The following is a 13,901-nucleotide window of genomic DNA, read 5'->3' as shown; positions in this document are numbered from 1 at the left end:
AAGAAACCCCTGTTTTGGTTGGAAGGCGATGAATTTCAGCCCGTTTTGTGCAGGGATGAATTCATCACAAACTCACACACAAAACCAGTACTGTAAAAGCGCTTGCTGATAAGCCTTTGCACTGACTCACTGCCCAAAGCGATTGTGTGATGAGAAGCACTCTATAAAACCCGAAATGCCTTTAATCTCATCTTGTGGGTACCGTATATTTCCGACATGTTTGTTAACAATATAAGTTATGCTATGCAGTTGCACATTCGATGAATATGACTAATAATATCATAAAACACACAAGTTACGTCTATGAAACTTATCACTAGAAGTGAAAATTAAAACTATTGCAGCGTTGTTCCTTAGTAGATTCTTTTATAAAGTCCGCGGATGGCTACTCAAAAAGTCGTGGCCTCAGTCCGATGTCGATCCATCGCTATTGGCGGCCGGCTCCTTTTTCCTGGTGAAGAACTGGAAGGTCTTGTAGGCGGCAAAGGCGAAGAGCACGGTCCCGCCGACGGCGCACATGAAGGGCAGCATGTCGGACGTGGGCTGGGCAAAGGTCGCCGGTTCGTTACCGATTCGCAGGCCCTCTTCACCGAACTGATCGTAAATCTGGCGCTTCTCCTTGTCGGACAGGACTTCGAAGGCGGCCACCACCTCCTTGAAGTGCTCCTCGGCCTGGGGATGGTCGTTCTTGTCCGGATGGTAACGGAGCGCCATCCGGCGGTAGCCCTTCTTGACGTCGTCGCTGGACGCGTTCCTCTCGATGCCCAAAATCTTGTAGTAATCTTTGCCCATTGTGATGAAATGGACTATCCCTGCATCGGCTGGTATCTCTGGTCAGCACAGCTGCGGTAGACTCCTCGTCCCGGTTACTGGTGCGTGGTGCAGGGTGCGGGGTGCGGGGTACCGGGTATTGGGTTATTAGTATTATTTAAGAGATTGTATTCGCTTATTAAAAACAACACAACCAGCTGAAATCAACCGTTCGTATCGGTGCTAATCGATAACTTGCTGCCGGCCACAGCTGCTCGGGCAGAGCTGTCGGCAGGGATTCATATTCAGCTGGGGTATTCCCCTCTATGAACGGAAGCCCCTCTATGAGAAGTGGCTACAAATCGCAGCAGTGCGAAAAGGCTGTTTTCACGTTGACGTGCGCGCAACAGCACCGGTAGAGCGCTTAACAGCACTCTGTGAGCAACAGCACGCCGGTGGAGTGTGGTTTCCGGCACCAACTTACTCTCTTTCCGTTCTGTGAGCGAAAACCGAAAAGTCTGTGCTTTGGTAAGTGCTGCTAAAAATCCGAAACACCGCTGCATCTCAAGCGCATTCGGCTAGCACCTACTCCATAGTTGTTCCCTGGTAACGTCTAATCGGAATGGCCTCTTTTGCAGTTCTTAAATTCAACCGACGAGTCCCTAATACACAATCAAAATGGTTAGGGAGAACAAGGCAGCATGGAAGGCTCAGTACTTCATCAAGGTTGTGGTAAGTACCGCCCCCGCCACACCCTAGGGTCGCCCGATTAATCCTGGTTATTGCCTCCTCCAGGAACTCTTCGACGAGTTCCCCAAGTGCTTCATTGTGGGCGCCGACAACGTGGGCTCCAAGCAGATGCAGAACATCCGTACCAGCCTGCGTGGTCTGGCCGTCGTGCTGATGGGCAAGAACACCATGATGCGCAAGGCCATCCGCGGGCATCTGGAGAACAACCCGCAGCTGGAGAAGCTGCTGCCCCACATCAAGGGCAACGTGGGCTTCGTGTTCACCAAGGGCGATCTCGCCGAGGTGCGCGACAAGCTGCTGGAGTCCAAGGTGCGCGCTCCCGCCCGTCCCGGCGCCATTGCCCCCCTGCACGTCATCATCCCGGCCCAGAACACTGGCTTGGGACCCGAGAAGACCAGCTTCTTCCAGGCCCTGTCCATCCCGACCAAGATCTCCAAGGGAACAATTGAAATCATCAACGACGTGCCCATCCTGAAGCCCGGCGACAAGGTCGGCGCCTCAGAGGCCACGCTGCTCAACATGTTGAACATCTCGCCCTTCTCGTACGGTCTGATCGTCAACCAGGTGTACGACTCTGGCTCGATCTTCTCGCCCGAGATCCTGGACATCAAGCCCGAGGATCTGCGCGCCAAGTTCCAGCAAGGAGTGGCCAACCTGGCCGCCGTCTGTTTGTCCGTGGGCTACCCGACCATCGCCTCGGCCCCGCACAGCATTGCCAACGGATTCAAGAACCTGCTGGCTATTGCTGCCACCACCGAGGTGGAGTTCAAGGAGGCCACTACCATCAAGGAGTACATCAAGGACCCCAGCAAGTTCGCGGCCGCTGCGTCGGCCTCGGCTGCCCCCGCCGCCGGCGGAGCTGCCGACAAGAAGGAGGAGGCCAAGAAGGTCGAATCCGAGTCCGAGGAGGAGGACGATGACATGGGCTTCGGTCTGTTCGACTAAGCTGGATGCAGGATGCCCAGCAGCGGCGCCCACGGGCCATCGCTTCTGCTTTCGACGTTTACCCACTAAGACCCTCTACTATGTTTTCTACGTGCAAATCATTGCCGCGGTTTGACGGACCCAATGGCAAGTTGCATTAAACATCCTGTAAACTGCTCGAAAGCGCACTCGAATGTCGTTTTGATTTCGTTTGGTGGTTTGAGATGGCAGGAGATCCTGCCTTGAACCCAAAGGGTCTATCATATTCATCTTTAAATGGCCAACAGACAGCAGGTGCCGCCTGCAGCTGCTCCCGCCCCTCCGGATATTTACAAAGTAATTACTTGTGATAAAATGAATTTCACAAGATGAGAAAAGTTTAAAGTTTCTGCTGCGTCGTCGGCGACTTTTGCAATTTCTTTTGCTTTTCGCAGAAGACGTCGGCGACGGCGCTCATAAAAATTCAATTTGTCCTGACAAAATACGCAAAAAATTAAGAATGTGCCAAGTGGCGGCAAAAGAAACTTTCTTTCCCTTTTCCCCATTTCTCTGCACATTTCTTGCTCGTCTGGCAGGCGAAAATGAGTTACGCGACTGGGGCGTGAAATTGCCACGCCCTCGCGGCAATGTGTCGCCCAAGAGAAGTGAAGGGTGGAGAGGGCGGCAGAAGGGCGTGGGAGCGGCGGAGCAGGAGCCGCGGGCCAAGTTAAACACTGCATAAATAGGGGGACCAAAATGTAAGGCCCTGACGAAAATAAATCCTCCGCAGGCCTCTGCACACTGTAGAGATGGGAGCGTGATAAAATTGTAGAGCACTAGGGGAGTATGGAATCGGAATCCCATAATATGAGCCCTTAGTTTTTCGGATATGTCTTTGGATCCATTGATATATGTGACGTATATAGTATATATATGTAGTTAGATTTGAGTTCGATTGCCCTTAAAGGAGGGCCTTTCATAAAAAAATAAAAGTTCACTTTTAAGGGGACATTTGTTTATTTCGCCTTAAAATCTTAATATTATGAAGAAATAATATTAAGAAATGTATCATTGTGGAAAAATATTCTTATATAAATTGGTTCCTTTAAAATAATAACTTGTCTTCCCCTACTCGGAAAACTGTCAGTATCCTGAAAACAAAACGCCAACGCGAAACACAAGATATTTTTTCAAGTAATAATAAGTTATCGAAAAAAAACAAATTTATATTTGATTTAGCACTGCTTTTATCCCTATTTGTAAATTTTAACCGATACCTTTTTTTTTTGTAAATTTATATAAATTACCCTTTAATTCTCGTTTTTATAACTCATACGCGTGTCACGGCTTCATCGCTAGGCTTGGTATGTGTGAATGTGGATACCATTTGGTTTTCAGATAAATTAATAAAGACATTGCATAATTTCAGGCGCCGCTGGCGGCAAATATACACAGGAATTAGCATAAACTGTGGGGCGGCCGACCCATCATCCCCATCTAAGCCTGGACCTCCCCTAAGTCGTCCACCACCCACCGCTCGCCACTCAATCAGCAGCAAGCGACATTTGAAATCAAAATGCGATTGGCAAAATGATTTGCTTCAATTTTTGTGATGCGCATAACAAATGAAGTTTGGACATTTGGACAATTGATTGGGACAGCAGCCATGTGCTGGGCGGCGGCGAGTGGGGAGTCGAGTAGACGGGAAGGAGTGCTCGGAGTAGACAATGTACGATATACCACACATCACATCACACACTCCATCGCAATGTTTGCCGTGCACAACAAAATGTGGAGCAGTCGACAGATTCGGAATCAGATTCAGATTCGGGTTCAGGACTCCGGACCAAGTGCCAAGTCCCCGCCCTCCGCCGACCGGGAAGCCCCCGAAACTGGACTCGATTTTGGCCATCCAATGCGCACAGATAGATTTGTATGCATATTTTTGCTCTGGCATTTCGTTTGTGTGCTAAACATGTGAATGCCATCGATATGACGATGCTGCTCCTGTTATGCATGTTCCCCCCACTTCCTATTCCGCCGCCTGTGTGCTCAGCTGTGATTTGTTTGGCCAAAAGATTTGGAGCAAAACGGTTTAATTCTTGTGGAATGGCTTAAACGATTCCTGCCGGCGAGTTCTTCTGGCGAACTGTGAGCTGGAACGGAATTTCGGAAAAAACTAGGAAAAACGCTGTAGTCAAGAGCCTCGACTATCAGATACCCGTTACTCAGGTTAAGGGAGCGAAAGAAAAACTGAGATATACAGGCAGCAAAGCGATATTGTAAAGCGCTACCTACAGGCTATTTCAGTCTGTTATGCGGGCGCCAGACAGTTTTAAGCGCTTCAACCGTTTGTGGGCGTGGCCACATTTTCTTTAGGTCGATCGATAGGTATTGATGAGACATTTACATTTTAGGCAAACACTTTCTAGCATGAATACTGTGTCCACCACAGTTTTGGGAGGTTTAATGGCGTGCCACTTTTTTTTTGGGTCAGTCGATAGGTATTGATGACGCAAATACATTTCAGTTAAAATTTTGTTTTCGTCATAAAAACTGTAGGCGCCACAGATGTGGCACCCCGCTAAAACCAACTTGCGCTGCGCAGGAAGCCCAGGAATCTGCATGCCAAGACTGGCTATTCTAGCTCTTATAGTATCCGAGACCTCAGCGTTCATATGGACAGACGGACAGATCGAGTAGATCGACTAGGCTAGTGATCCTGGTCAAGAATATATACTTTATGGGGTCGGAAACGCTTCCACGGAATCGACCGGCAAGGGTATACAACTTCGGCCTGCTGAATTTAGCCTTCTTTCTCATTACATCAAATTTGTCGGACTTATAATAATAGTAAACGGTTTTAGTCGATGGAAACTTATAAGTACTTAATATTTAATGAAAAATATCTAATAAGAATTTGTTCTGATCAAATTACTCTTGCATAGTTTTGGGCATGCAATAAAATGCTTTTCGTGCTGAAAAGAAGTACGTTGCGCTTTTTATCGCTTAATATCTTCCAACCAGTAATTTTAATGACAAAAAGTGTTATATATCAAAAGATGGGTAATCTCAAGGGCCATAAGATTTAAAATTAAAAAAAAAAATCGTTCGATACAATTTTGAAAAAAAAATCGAAAAGTAGTTTTTAAAAAAACTCTTTGTTATAACTCCTAATCTATAATACTCAGAAAATTCACTATAAGTCGAGTATTTTGCAACTGAATTATTTTTTCGGATAAATATAAATTTATCTATCTTTTTTGTACTTTACACTAAAGTCGCGGGTTTTTCCAAAAGTCTTGGAACAAAAGTTTTCTATCTCGAGCTACAAAATACATCCTTAGATCTCCAAGACCGTCCGTCCGTTTCTACGCAAAACTAGTCCCTGAGTTTTAAAGCGATCGGGCTGAAACTTTCCCAAAAGTCTTCTTTCTATTACAGGTAGTATATAAGTCGGAACCAGCCGGATCGGACAACGATATCTTATATCTCCCGTAGGAACTATCGGGAAAAAAATGTTTAAAAAATTGTATCTTCGGTGTATTTTAACATATAACCTTCCAAGCTTGGAAAGAACATTTTTTAATTATCTCTGAATTTCGAATTAAATGGTATTAAAATCGGACGACTATATCATATAGCTGTCATAGGAACGATCGGAAAATTGTTGCGAAAATAATATGAAATAAATTAAAGTTTTGCGCCTCTTTGTCATATTATCTTACAGTATTGGGAAGATAATTTTTTATATTTTTGTAAGAATTTCGAATTCAATTTAATAAAAATCGGACTACTCTAACATATATGTAGATGTCAAAAAAATGGTCTGAAAAAAGAATGAAATAATTTTTTTTTAATATCACTGAAGTCAGCAACAATCCCTAAAAATTTTAAATGGTGTTACTAAAGTTAATTATTTCTTATAACTGCAAGGGCTTCGGCTTGCCGAAGTTAACTTCCTTTCTTGTTAAACATATAATCTTCTAAGCTTGGAGATAACATTTTTAATTAGTTTTGAATTTTGAATTAAATTTTTTCAATTTCGAACTACTATATCATATAGTTGTCATAGGAATGATCGGAAAATTGTTGGGAAAATAATAAAATATGAAACAAACTATAGCGTTGGTGCTTTAAGACATAAAACCTTCTAAGCTTGGAAATACCATTATTTAATTAGTTATGAATTTTGAATTAAATTTTATCAAAATCAGACGACTATATAATATAGCTGCAATAGAAACGATGGGAAAATTGGTGGGAAAATATTAACAAATTAAACATTTGGTGCTTTTTGATATATAACCTTCTAAGCTTGGAAATAACATTCTTTAATTAGTTCTGAATTACGAATTAAACTTTATCAAAATCGGAGGACTTTATTATATAGCTGTCATAGGAACGATCTGAAAATTGGTGGGAAAATATTATGAAACAAATTATACCTTTGGGGCTTTTCGACATATTATTTAATAATATTGGGAATATAATTTTTTATATTTTTAATTTCGAATTCAATTTAATAAAAACCGGAATACTCTACTGTCAAAAAAACGTTCTGAAAAAAATAATAAAATAATATTTTTTTTAAATCGCTGAAGTCAGCAACAATCCTTAAAAATTTCACATGGTGTTACAAAAGTTGATTATTTCTTATAACTGCAAGGGTATACCAAATTCGGCTTGCCGAAGTAAACTTCCTTTCTTGTTGGAAATTCTTTTGAACAGGTCATCGGATTCCAACACATGAAGTGTCATTCGAAGCGTATAATCAGTAAGAATAAAACTAGGTTAAACGGCGGCATTTATCTCTCCGACTCCAGCAGCTCCAATTTTCTAAATTTTTCTCCCTAACAAATTAAACATTTCTTTACGTTCGCACCATCATAGCAGATTTTCAATTCTGTGGCTATATAAAGTAGTTGTTAACTAAATAACTGCAATCCGCTTGGCGGCTGCCAAGCTAGAAGTGTTATAGAACTTTGTTTCAAAATTGGACAACAGACTTATTTCTTGTTTATAATTTTTAGGGTCAACAATTGAAAGTTCTTTCCGAGCCTTTGAGCTATATAATTGTGGATCAGGACTACCAGCCAGTGAACGCTGAGATCTTGGGAACCACAAAAGCTGGAATGTTGGTATAAGGCATTTCGGAGCGCCACGCGCAGTCCAAACTATCTAGCGATCGCATTATTAACAATGAGATTTAGATTTATTTGCGTGCATATCCCCGTTGCCCTCCCTTAGCTGAGTAACGGGTATCTGATAGTCGAAGCCATTGACCATAGCCTTAGAAGACCGATTCAGTACAATTTAACAAAGCAATATAGAAAATTCAAAAATCATATCAAGTGCTCAGACTAAACTGTTAAGAAGATTTGTGGTTTAAAAATCCCAAATTAAAGGCGACAGCATTGTTCGATTCCAGTGAGCATTGACGCCGAGGAAATAACCCCGCAAGCGGGGAAACCTTGGTTAGCATCAGCCGGCTGGATCCGAGATGATAACTGAAACAGAAATCTATTTTCCGACTGACTGACGTGCAATACAAATACTTTTTCCGAGATGCCGAGTGCCAAGGGTTACGGGGTGTGGTGGGCGACATGAAAGGGGAAGCCAAAAAACGAAATAATGGAAATCTGAAAGTATTCACGGGATTGTTTGGAGCGGGTTGCAGGGCGGCACCTGGCCACGCCCCACGGCACAACATGCTCAATTTAGTCCCGTCACATCAAAATGTTTGCTCTCGCGCTGTTTGCCGAGGCTGTTATTGTTGTTGCGGCCGGGAACAACTGGGGAGGGGTTGGGGGACTCTTTGTGGGCGCTCACCGCGTATAATTTATCTATGCATATGTTTTGAGTTGCCAACAACACACAAGTTCTCGCTGAGGTAGCCCGAAATGGGAGCCCTGCCCCACATAAATCACAGTCAACAGCACGCATTCGCAGGCTCAGCCGCCGAACCACCCACTCGACCGCCTCCCAAGCCCCTTTCATTTCGGGTTTAAGTTCAGACCTATTTGACGAAACGGAGAGTTTATGAATTAGCGACATGAGTTCCAGTTTCCGATTCATTTCGCTCCCAGCACTATCCGATGCAAGGCTATACAAGGCCTGGCCCAATCACACTGAAATTCCCAGATTGGAACAGCATCATCCTGCGATGGGTCTAAGAAACAAATGAAGAATATGCAAAACTAGTTGTTGGTGCTCGAAGGCCCTGAATTACTATTTGACAGGCTGAAAGCAGCCTAATGACATGAATATATTTGTTTAAAACGTTTTTGAAATAAGGCACCGAATCAGATGACTACGACCCACGAGATCCCCTTTCCAAAATCAGCCAGTTAATTCGTTGGGAACAAAGATATAATAACAGAGTGAGCCAAGTCATCCCATTCGAAAACATAATTCTCCTTTTAGCCCGCTTAAGAGGAAATCTCTTCAGGAAAGCTTGGCCTGCGCTTTAATAAGACACAAACGCTCCTTGGGACAGTGGTAACGGTTGTGTTAACGGTTACAATAAACGACAAACCCCGTTACGACGAGCGATGATTGCAAGGCAAACGAGCAATTAAAAAGTCGTGTGCCAGGGGAGCTACCACCCAAAACCCGGCATTCCGTGCGCCCATTCCACATCCCAGGAAACACTTCAGCCCTTTGCCACGTACGAGGCATAACCTTTTGGCCTCCTTCTCGGCACAGCTGTCACTGAACGCGAGTGTGCGAGGGTGTGCGGGCATCCTTCGAATCCAGGATCCTTCGGCTGCTTTTGTTCCTCGGAGGCATTTTTACGGCCCTCCGTTTTTACGCTGGAAGCGGGAATTTTCACGACGGGTATTTGAAATATGCACGTAATATTGCAAAATTTTAAGCGTATATCTTTGCATAATTAACTGAGAAAATACTTAGCACACGGATAAAGGGGGCAAGGGAAGGCCACGATGTCCCTGTGCCAGTCCCTGCCTTGCAGGCATTTTACCGCAGCCTCCAAATCTCTTGCAGAGGAGCGAATGAAACTTTTGCAATGATACTTTCGGTCCGCACACCACCCGTCCTCCCATTGGCACTCCTGAGCCACCACCGAGGTTGTGTGGAATTTTTAATCTGCCATAGAACCCGCCAACGAGCTGGGAGCTCTGCTCTGATCTTACACGGAGAAAAATAGGGACGAATATCGCTGAATCTGTAATGGTTTGATGTCACTCTAATACTCGTTAGGCATGGAAATATTATAAGTCATGTAAAGAGAACATTACTTATACGAAAAAAGAAGGAAACCTGGGCTGGATCTCTCATTAACTTGTTCCTACTTACTGATCGTCCGATCGCATAGAAACAATCCATTTAAAAACAAGGAAGAACGCTATAGTCGAGTACCACGACTATCAGATACCCGGTACTCAGCTTAAGGGTAAAAAGCAAAATTGAGATATATAAGAAGCAAAGCGATATTGTGAGATCTCAGCGTTCATACGGACGGACAGACGTACATTGGTAAATCGACTGCGCCAGTGATCCTGATTAGGAATATGAATACTTTGAGGGGTCGGAAACCCGGTACATACTTTCCAACGAATATAGTACACTCTTTACTGTACAGCGACCGGTATATTTATTATTAGTTTATAATATTAAAGATATAAGGATGTGACCAACTATTTTTTCGGTGTACCTCTCCTGCCGTTCACCAAGGGTCATGTATCTTTCTTTACTGCGGAGCTTTGCATCTTTGCGCTTTGCTTAAATATTTTAATGTTTATTGGTCGGAGTTTGCCAACTGTCTTCAACAGTCGTTGACTGTATGGCAGGCTTTCCAGCTTTGATAAAGCTGTTAAAAGTGTGTTTATTTTCGGGTGCTTAGGACTGCTGCCGCCTCGCAGATAAACTCGTATATTAGTGGGTTTCTCCGTGCAGCCCTGTCGATTTCGCACTCCTCCCGGAGGATGATGATCCAGCAGCAGGTGACCGACTGACGACGGACGACACACACAGACCGCAGCCAGGGCAGAACTGCACTCTAATAGCCATAATCATAGGCCATAATGACTGCTCCGGCTCGGGCTGGAACACTCGATCTCTCGCTGGCGAAACTTTGTGAATGACATCGAACCGGCGGGAGGGGCGGTGTGTGCGTCATTTACATAAAAGTAAAGTTCACCCACTCGGATGGCTGGGAATGCAACCTGGCAAAAGTTTTTGCCAAATTTAAATTATAAATAAGCTCAGGTCGGGTCGAAGGGGAGCGGCAGCACTTGCCTTCCGAAACAAAACCTCATATGCATCGAAACGTAATGGCAAAAAGGATTTTAAGTGAAGTTGAAGTTGACTACACGACCGCATTGAGGGAGTGCCGACCCTCCGCCCACTACTCGCATCCCCCGAGACCACTTGCACCATTGCAGTTCCGTGGAAAGTTTGCTGGGGAACGGGGGAATGGGGGATCAGGGGAGTGGCGAGCAGAGGTCCAAAAAATAAGCTCAAAGTGAGAACTGAACGCGGCATATTCCGCCCCAGCAGACAAAGTGCAAAGCTCTTCCCCGTACCCCCTTATGCATAGTGTGTATCTTTCATGTGTGCGGTGTATCTTTCGGGTTGTAGCAACCACCAGACAACCACAAGCAACAAGACAGGGGCTGCAGCCAGCGAATGCTTAAATGTCATGTAAAATGTTTCCACTTACACAAATTAATGTTTATAATTTAATTTTGCCACAGCCCAGTTGGAACTTAGTCTTCCCAGCGAGATATATCATTGTAGAACCTCCGCTTACAATTGGTTCCAGCAATTGGTTCCACGGATGTTGTAAAAAGCTCGGTTCTAGACAACCCCAAAATCTACACTGACAATCAAGATGAAGTTCCTACCTACTTCTGTAGTGGTCCTCCTTGTGGCCGTGGTTTTGGCCACAGCCCAGGACGAACCGCGGGCAGCCCAATTAGCCCAATTTAATCGCTCGTCTGCGAGTGATCGGAAAAACAATAGAGTACAAATTCGAGCTTCGAGTTTTTTTTTATCATATTTTCTTCTACTCTGCAGTACAACCCTTTTAAACGACTTCAGAACTTATAATAAAATACCTTTAAATCAGATGACTATATAACAATGCATTGGAATGATCGGAAAATAAACGAGAAATATTTAACGATCGTCGGTCAGGATAGTGTCTTTTTTTTGATATGAATAATTCTTTAAATTCTTTCTTTATAAAATATTTTTTAGTAATGCCAAGATTTTTTTGTTTGTAATAATAATAATTATAATATCACTTTTAAGAGATTTTCATTTTTTCATTTGTAGGCAATGCCGAGTGCAGTTCTTGTCATCTCGATGTGCCACGCCCACTCTAACGATCGCAAGCTCACAAAACTTAAAGCTATCTAGCGCTCTGGTTTTTAAAGATTTAGTCAACACCGGTACCACACATAAAAAATTATGAGCAATTATTTCTATACAGACATTTCTATAACTGACGTTAAAAAATGTGAACTCCACTCTAAGGCCCACAAATCTTAAAAGTTTGTGGTGCCCAAAATGGTTTAAGTGTACACTTTATTTTAAATAATTTGTCAATATCTACCGGCATGCCAACAATGCAGTAAAACAGACCATAAGTCAATGCGCTATATTGGTGTAACCGGTGACCGATTTGATACGATATGATACCGAGATACGGTTTTCAAATTTAAAAACTTTTAATTGAAAATCACTATTGGGGAATATAAAAAATGGCTTTGTTCTGAAATACCTTTTTACTTAAAATATCAGCAGAAAATGTTTGTTCTAAACTCAAGTAAAACGTACTTGGTTTTGTCGCTCCTTGAACGTATGCTTAATTGGCACCGGAACTAAAGTATTCTATCGTTGGTGATTTCAGGATGCCTGATAGGGTTATTCGGTTGTTCGGTAATTCGATTGATTCTACTTGGCGGTCAATTAAGTAAAGTAACGAAACATCTGTTTTCCGAATTACCAATGAAAGAGTAACCCCGGGATGGTTTCCATTTAGGGTTCTACTCAGCCCACTCACCTCCATTTCGCTTTCCGGTCCCAGAGGTCTAATTCTTCTAACGCAATCTACCCATTAAAGCGCATCCACATTCTCTCCAGATATTCATCACTTAAGGCAGCAGTAACCAGTATGTTCCCCAGTTTCCCACCCCGAGCTCCCTTCCCAAGAGCTGTTAACCCTTTCGGAGCTCCGGCATTTTCGGGCCAAATGAAGCATTCCACTTTCGGTTCTCGGGCGGCAAGGGGTCTCATGTGTGATACGGTTGAGAGACTTTTAGCTTCATTGCTTGATTTGTTTAAATGTCTTTACTGTGTTTGGTTTATGGTTTCGGTGGAGGGGAGGGGGTTCGGGAAGGGGGTTGGCTCAGGGCTGAGGGTTGGTGCCCAAAAATCTTGTTTTTGCCAAGAAAAACTTTGTCGTCCATTGCATTTGCTGATGGATCATAGATACAAAAAGTTATTTGCACAAGCTGAAGTCGCCTCCTCCTCTTCCGCTTTCTGTTGGCTTTGTAAATGTCAACATATGCATATAATAATAAAAACAAATATGACCAAAGTCTCTGACAGCTTGGCTCAGCACATTTTCCGCTCCCCTCCCAACGAAACTGAGTGTGTGCTGATAGGCAGATTCAGACAGATACATTTGTCTCTTGCGCATGCATAATACATAAATAGCTCACATTAATTAATTGCCCTGCCAAGTAATAACATGATTAACATCCAAACGAGATTCAGTCACTTTTCGGCCCGACTGCAGCCAATTAACCCTTGGCCATGTTATCCGTCAGGCCAAGAACTTTTCGGTTATGTTTGCTCTCAAAGTAACTGAAAGTTATTTGAACATCTAATGAGCAGGGATATGGCTTAATGAATATGCTGCGTAGGCGGATAACAGGGTGTTATGGGTAGGGAAATTATGTGGATGGTTTGCTCTGAAAACTTCTTTTTAAAGCCAAGATATCAATACAATTTCGAAATTGAACTCAACCAACCCACGTGTCATTAAAACCAGTTCGTACGTGAAGATATTTGCAATTATGAACTCAAAATTTCCGAAAATATAGATTTTTCAAGAATTTATCTTTTTGGCTAAAGCGATCTGAAAACCCAAAATATTATATTAAGGAAAAAAGGTTCGTCAAGTAACTAAGCAATATTTTCTCTGGTAGACTCCAAACGTATAGCCGTAATCCCGATTATTCTGCTTTCATCTTCGAGTTCCGTTCGTTTGTTTACACTTAAATGAAATCTGTGTGGGTTTCATTTCAGCATCTTAGCATTTTGGGCACAAACAAATTACTTAGCAAAGAGAGGAAATCCTTTAGCCAGACTCCCGGAGGGGAAAAGGAAGCTAGCTGGTTGCGGCAGGTTGCACGTTGCAGATTGCTAAAATCTGAATTACCCGAAGAAAATTGTAACAAATACAAAAGTCAATGGTGCTGCAAAAAGAAGTTTTCAGCTGTCTTCCACTGGCAGAAGGTAAA

General features: G+C 43.3%; 2 protein-coding genes across 2 annotated transcripts; one reads left to right on the top strand and one right to left on the bottom strand.

Moving 5' to 3' along the window:
* Nucleotides 1-176: 176 nt before the first annotated feature.
* Nucleotides 177-1,013, bottom strand: LOC108030843 (dnaJ homolog subfamily B member 4). Its single transcript, XM_017103978.3, has one exon. It carries the CDS (start codon nucleotides 790-792, stop codon nucleotides 406-408), a length of 387 nt encoding a protein of 128 aa, XP_016959467.1. The 5' UTR covers nucleotides 793-1,013; the 3' UTR covers nucleotides 177-405.
* A 99-nt stretch (nucleotides 1,014-1,112) lies between these two features.
* LOC108030842 (60S acidic ribosomal protein P0) lies at nucleotides 1,113-2,612 on the top strand. The gene is made up of 3 exons (XM_017103977.2): nucleotides 1,113-1,278; nucleotides 1,389-1,482; nucleotides 1,546-2,612. The coding sequence occupies exons 2-3, from the start codon at nucleotides 1,429-1,431 to the stop codon at nucleotides 2,443-2,445; spliced, it is 954 nt and encodes a 317-aa protein (XP_016959466.1). The 5' UTR covers nucleotides 1,113-1,278; nucleotides 1,389-1,428; the 3' UTR covers nucleotides 2,446-2,612.
* Nucleotides 2,613-13,901: the final 11,289 nt, after the last annotated feature.

Source organism: Drosophila biarmipes, chromosome 3L (genome assembly GCF_025231255.1).
Source record: "Drosophila biarmipes strain raj3 chromosome 3L, RU_DBia_V1.1, whole genome shotgun sequence".
NCBI classification, from domain to species: domain Eukaryota; kingdom Metazoa; phylum Arthropoda; class Insecta; order Diptera; family Drosophilidae; genus Drosophila; species Drosophila biarmipes.
Note: the sequence above shows the minus strand (reverse complement) of the source record. Positions and strands in the feature narration are given on the sequence as shown.

Bases quoted from the DNA above. Each gene is read 5' to 3' on its own strand.
- LOC108030842 (XM_017103977.2), top strand. From the start codon at position 1,429: ATGGTTAGGGAGAACAAGGCAGCATGGAAGGCTCAGTACTTCATCAAG. The intron at 1,483-1,545 runs GTAAGTACCGCC...TGCCTCCTCCAG, and splicing joins AGTACTTCATCAAGGTTGTG to GAACTCTTCGACGAGTTCCC.
- LOC108030843 (XM_017103978.3), bottom strand. From the start codon at position 792: ATGGGCAAAGATTACTACAAGATTTTGGGCATCGAGAGGAACGCGTCC.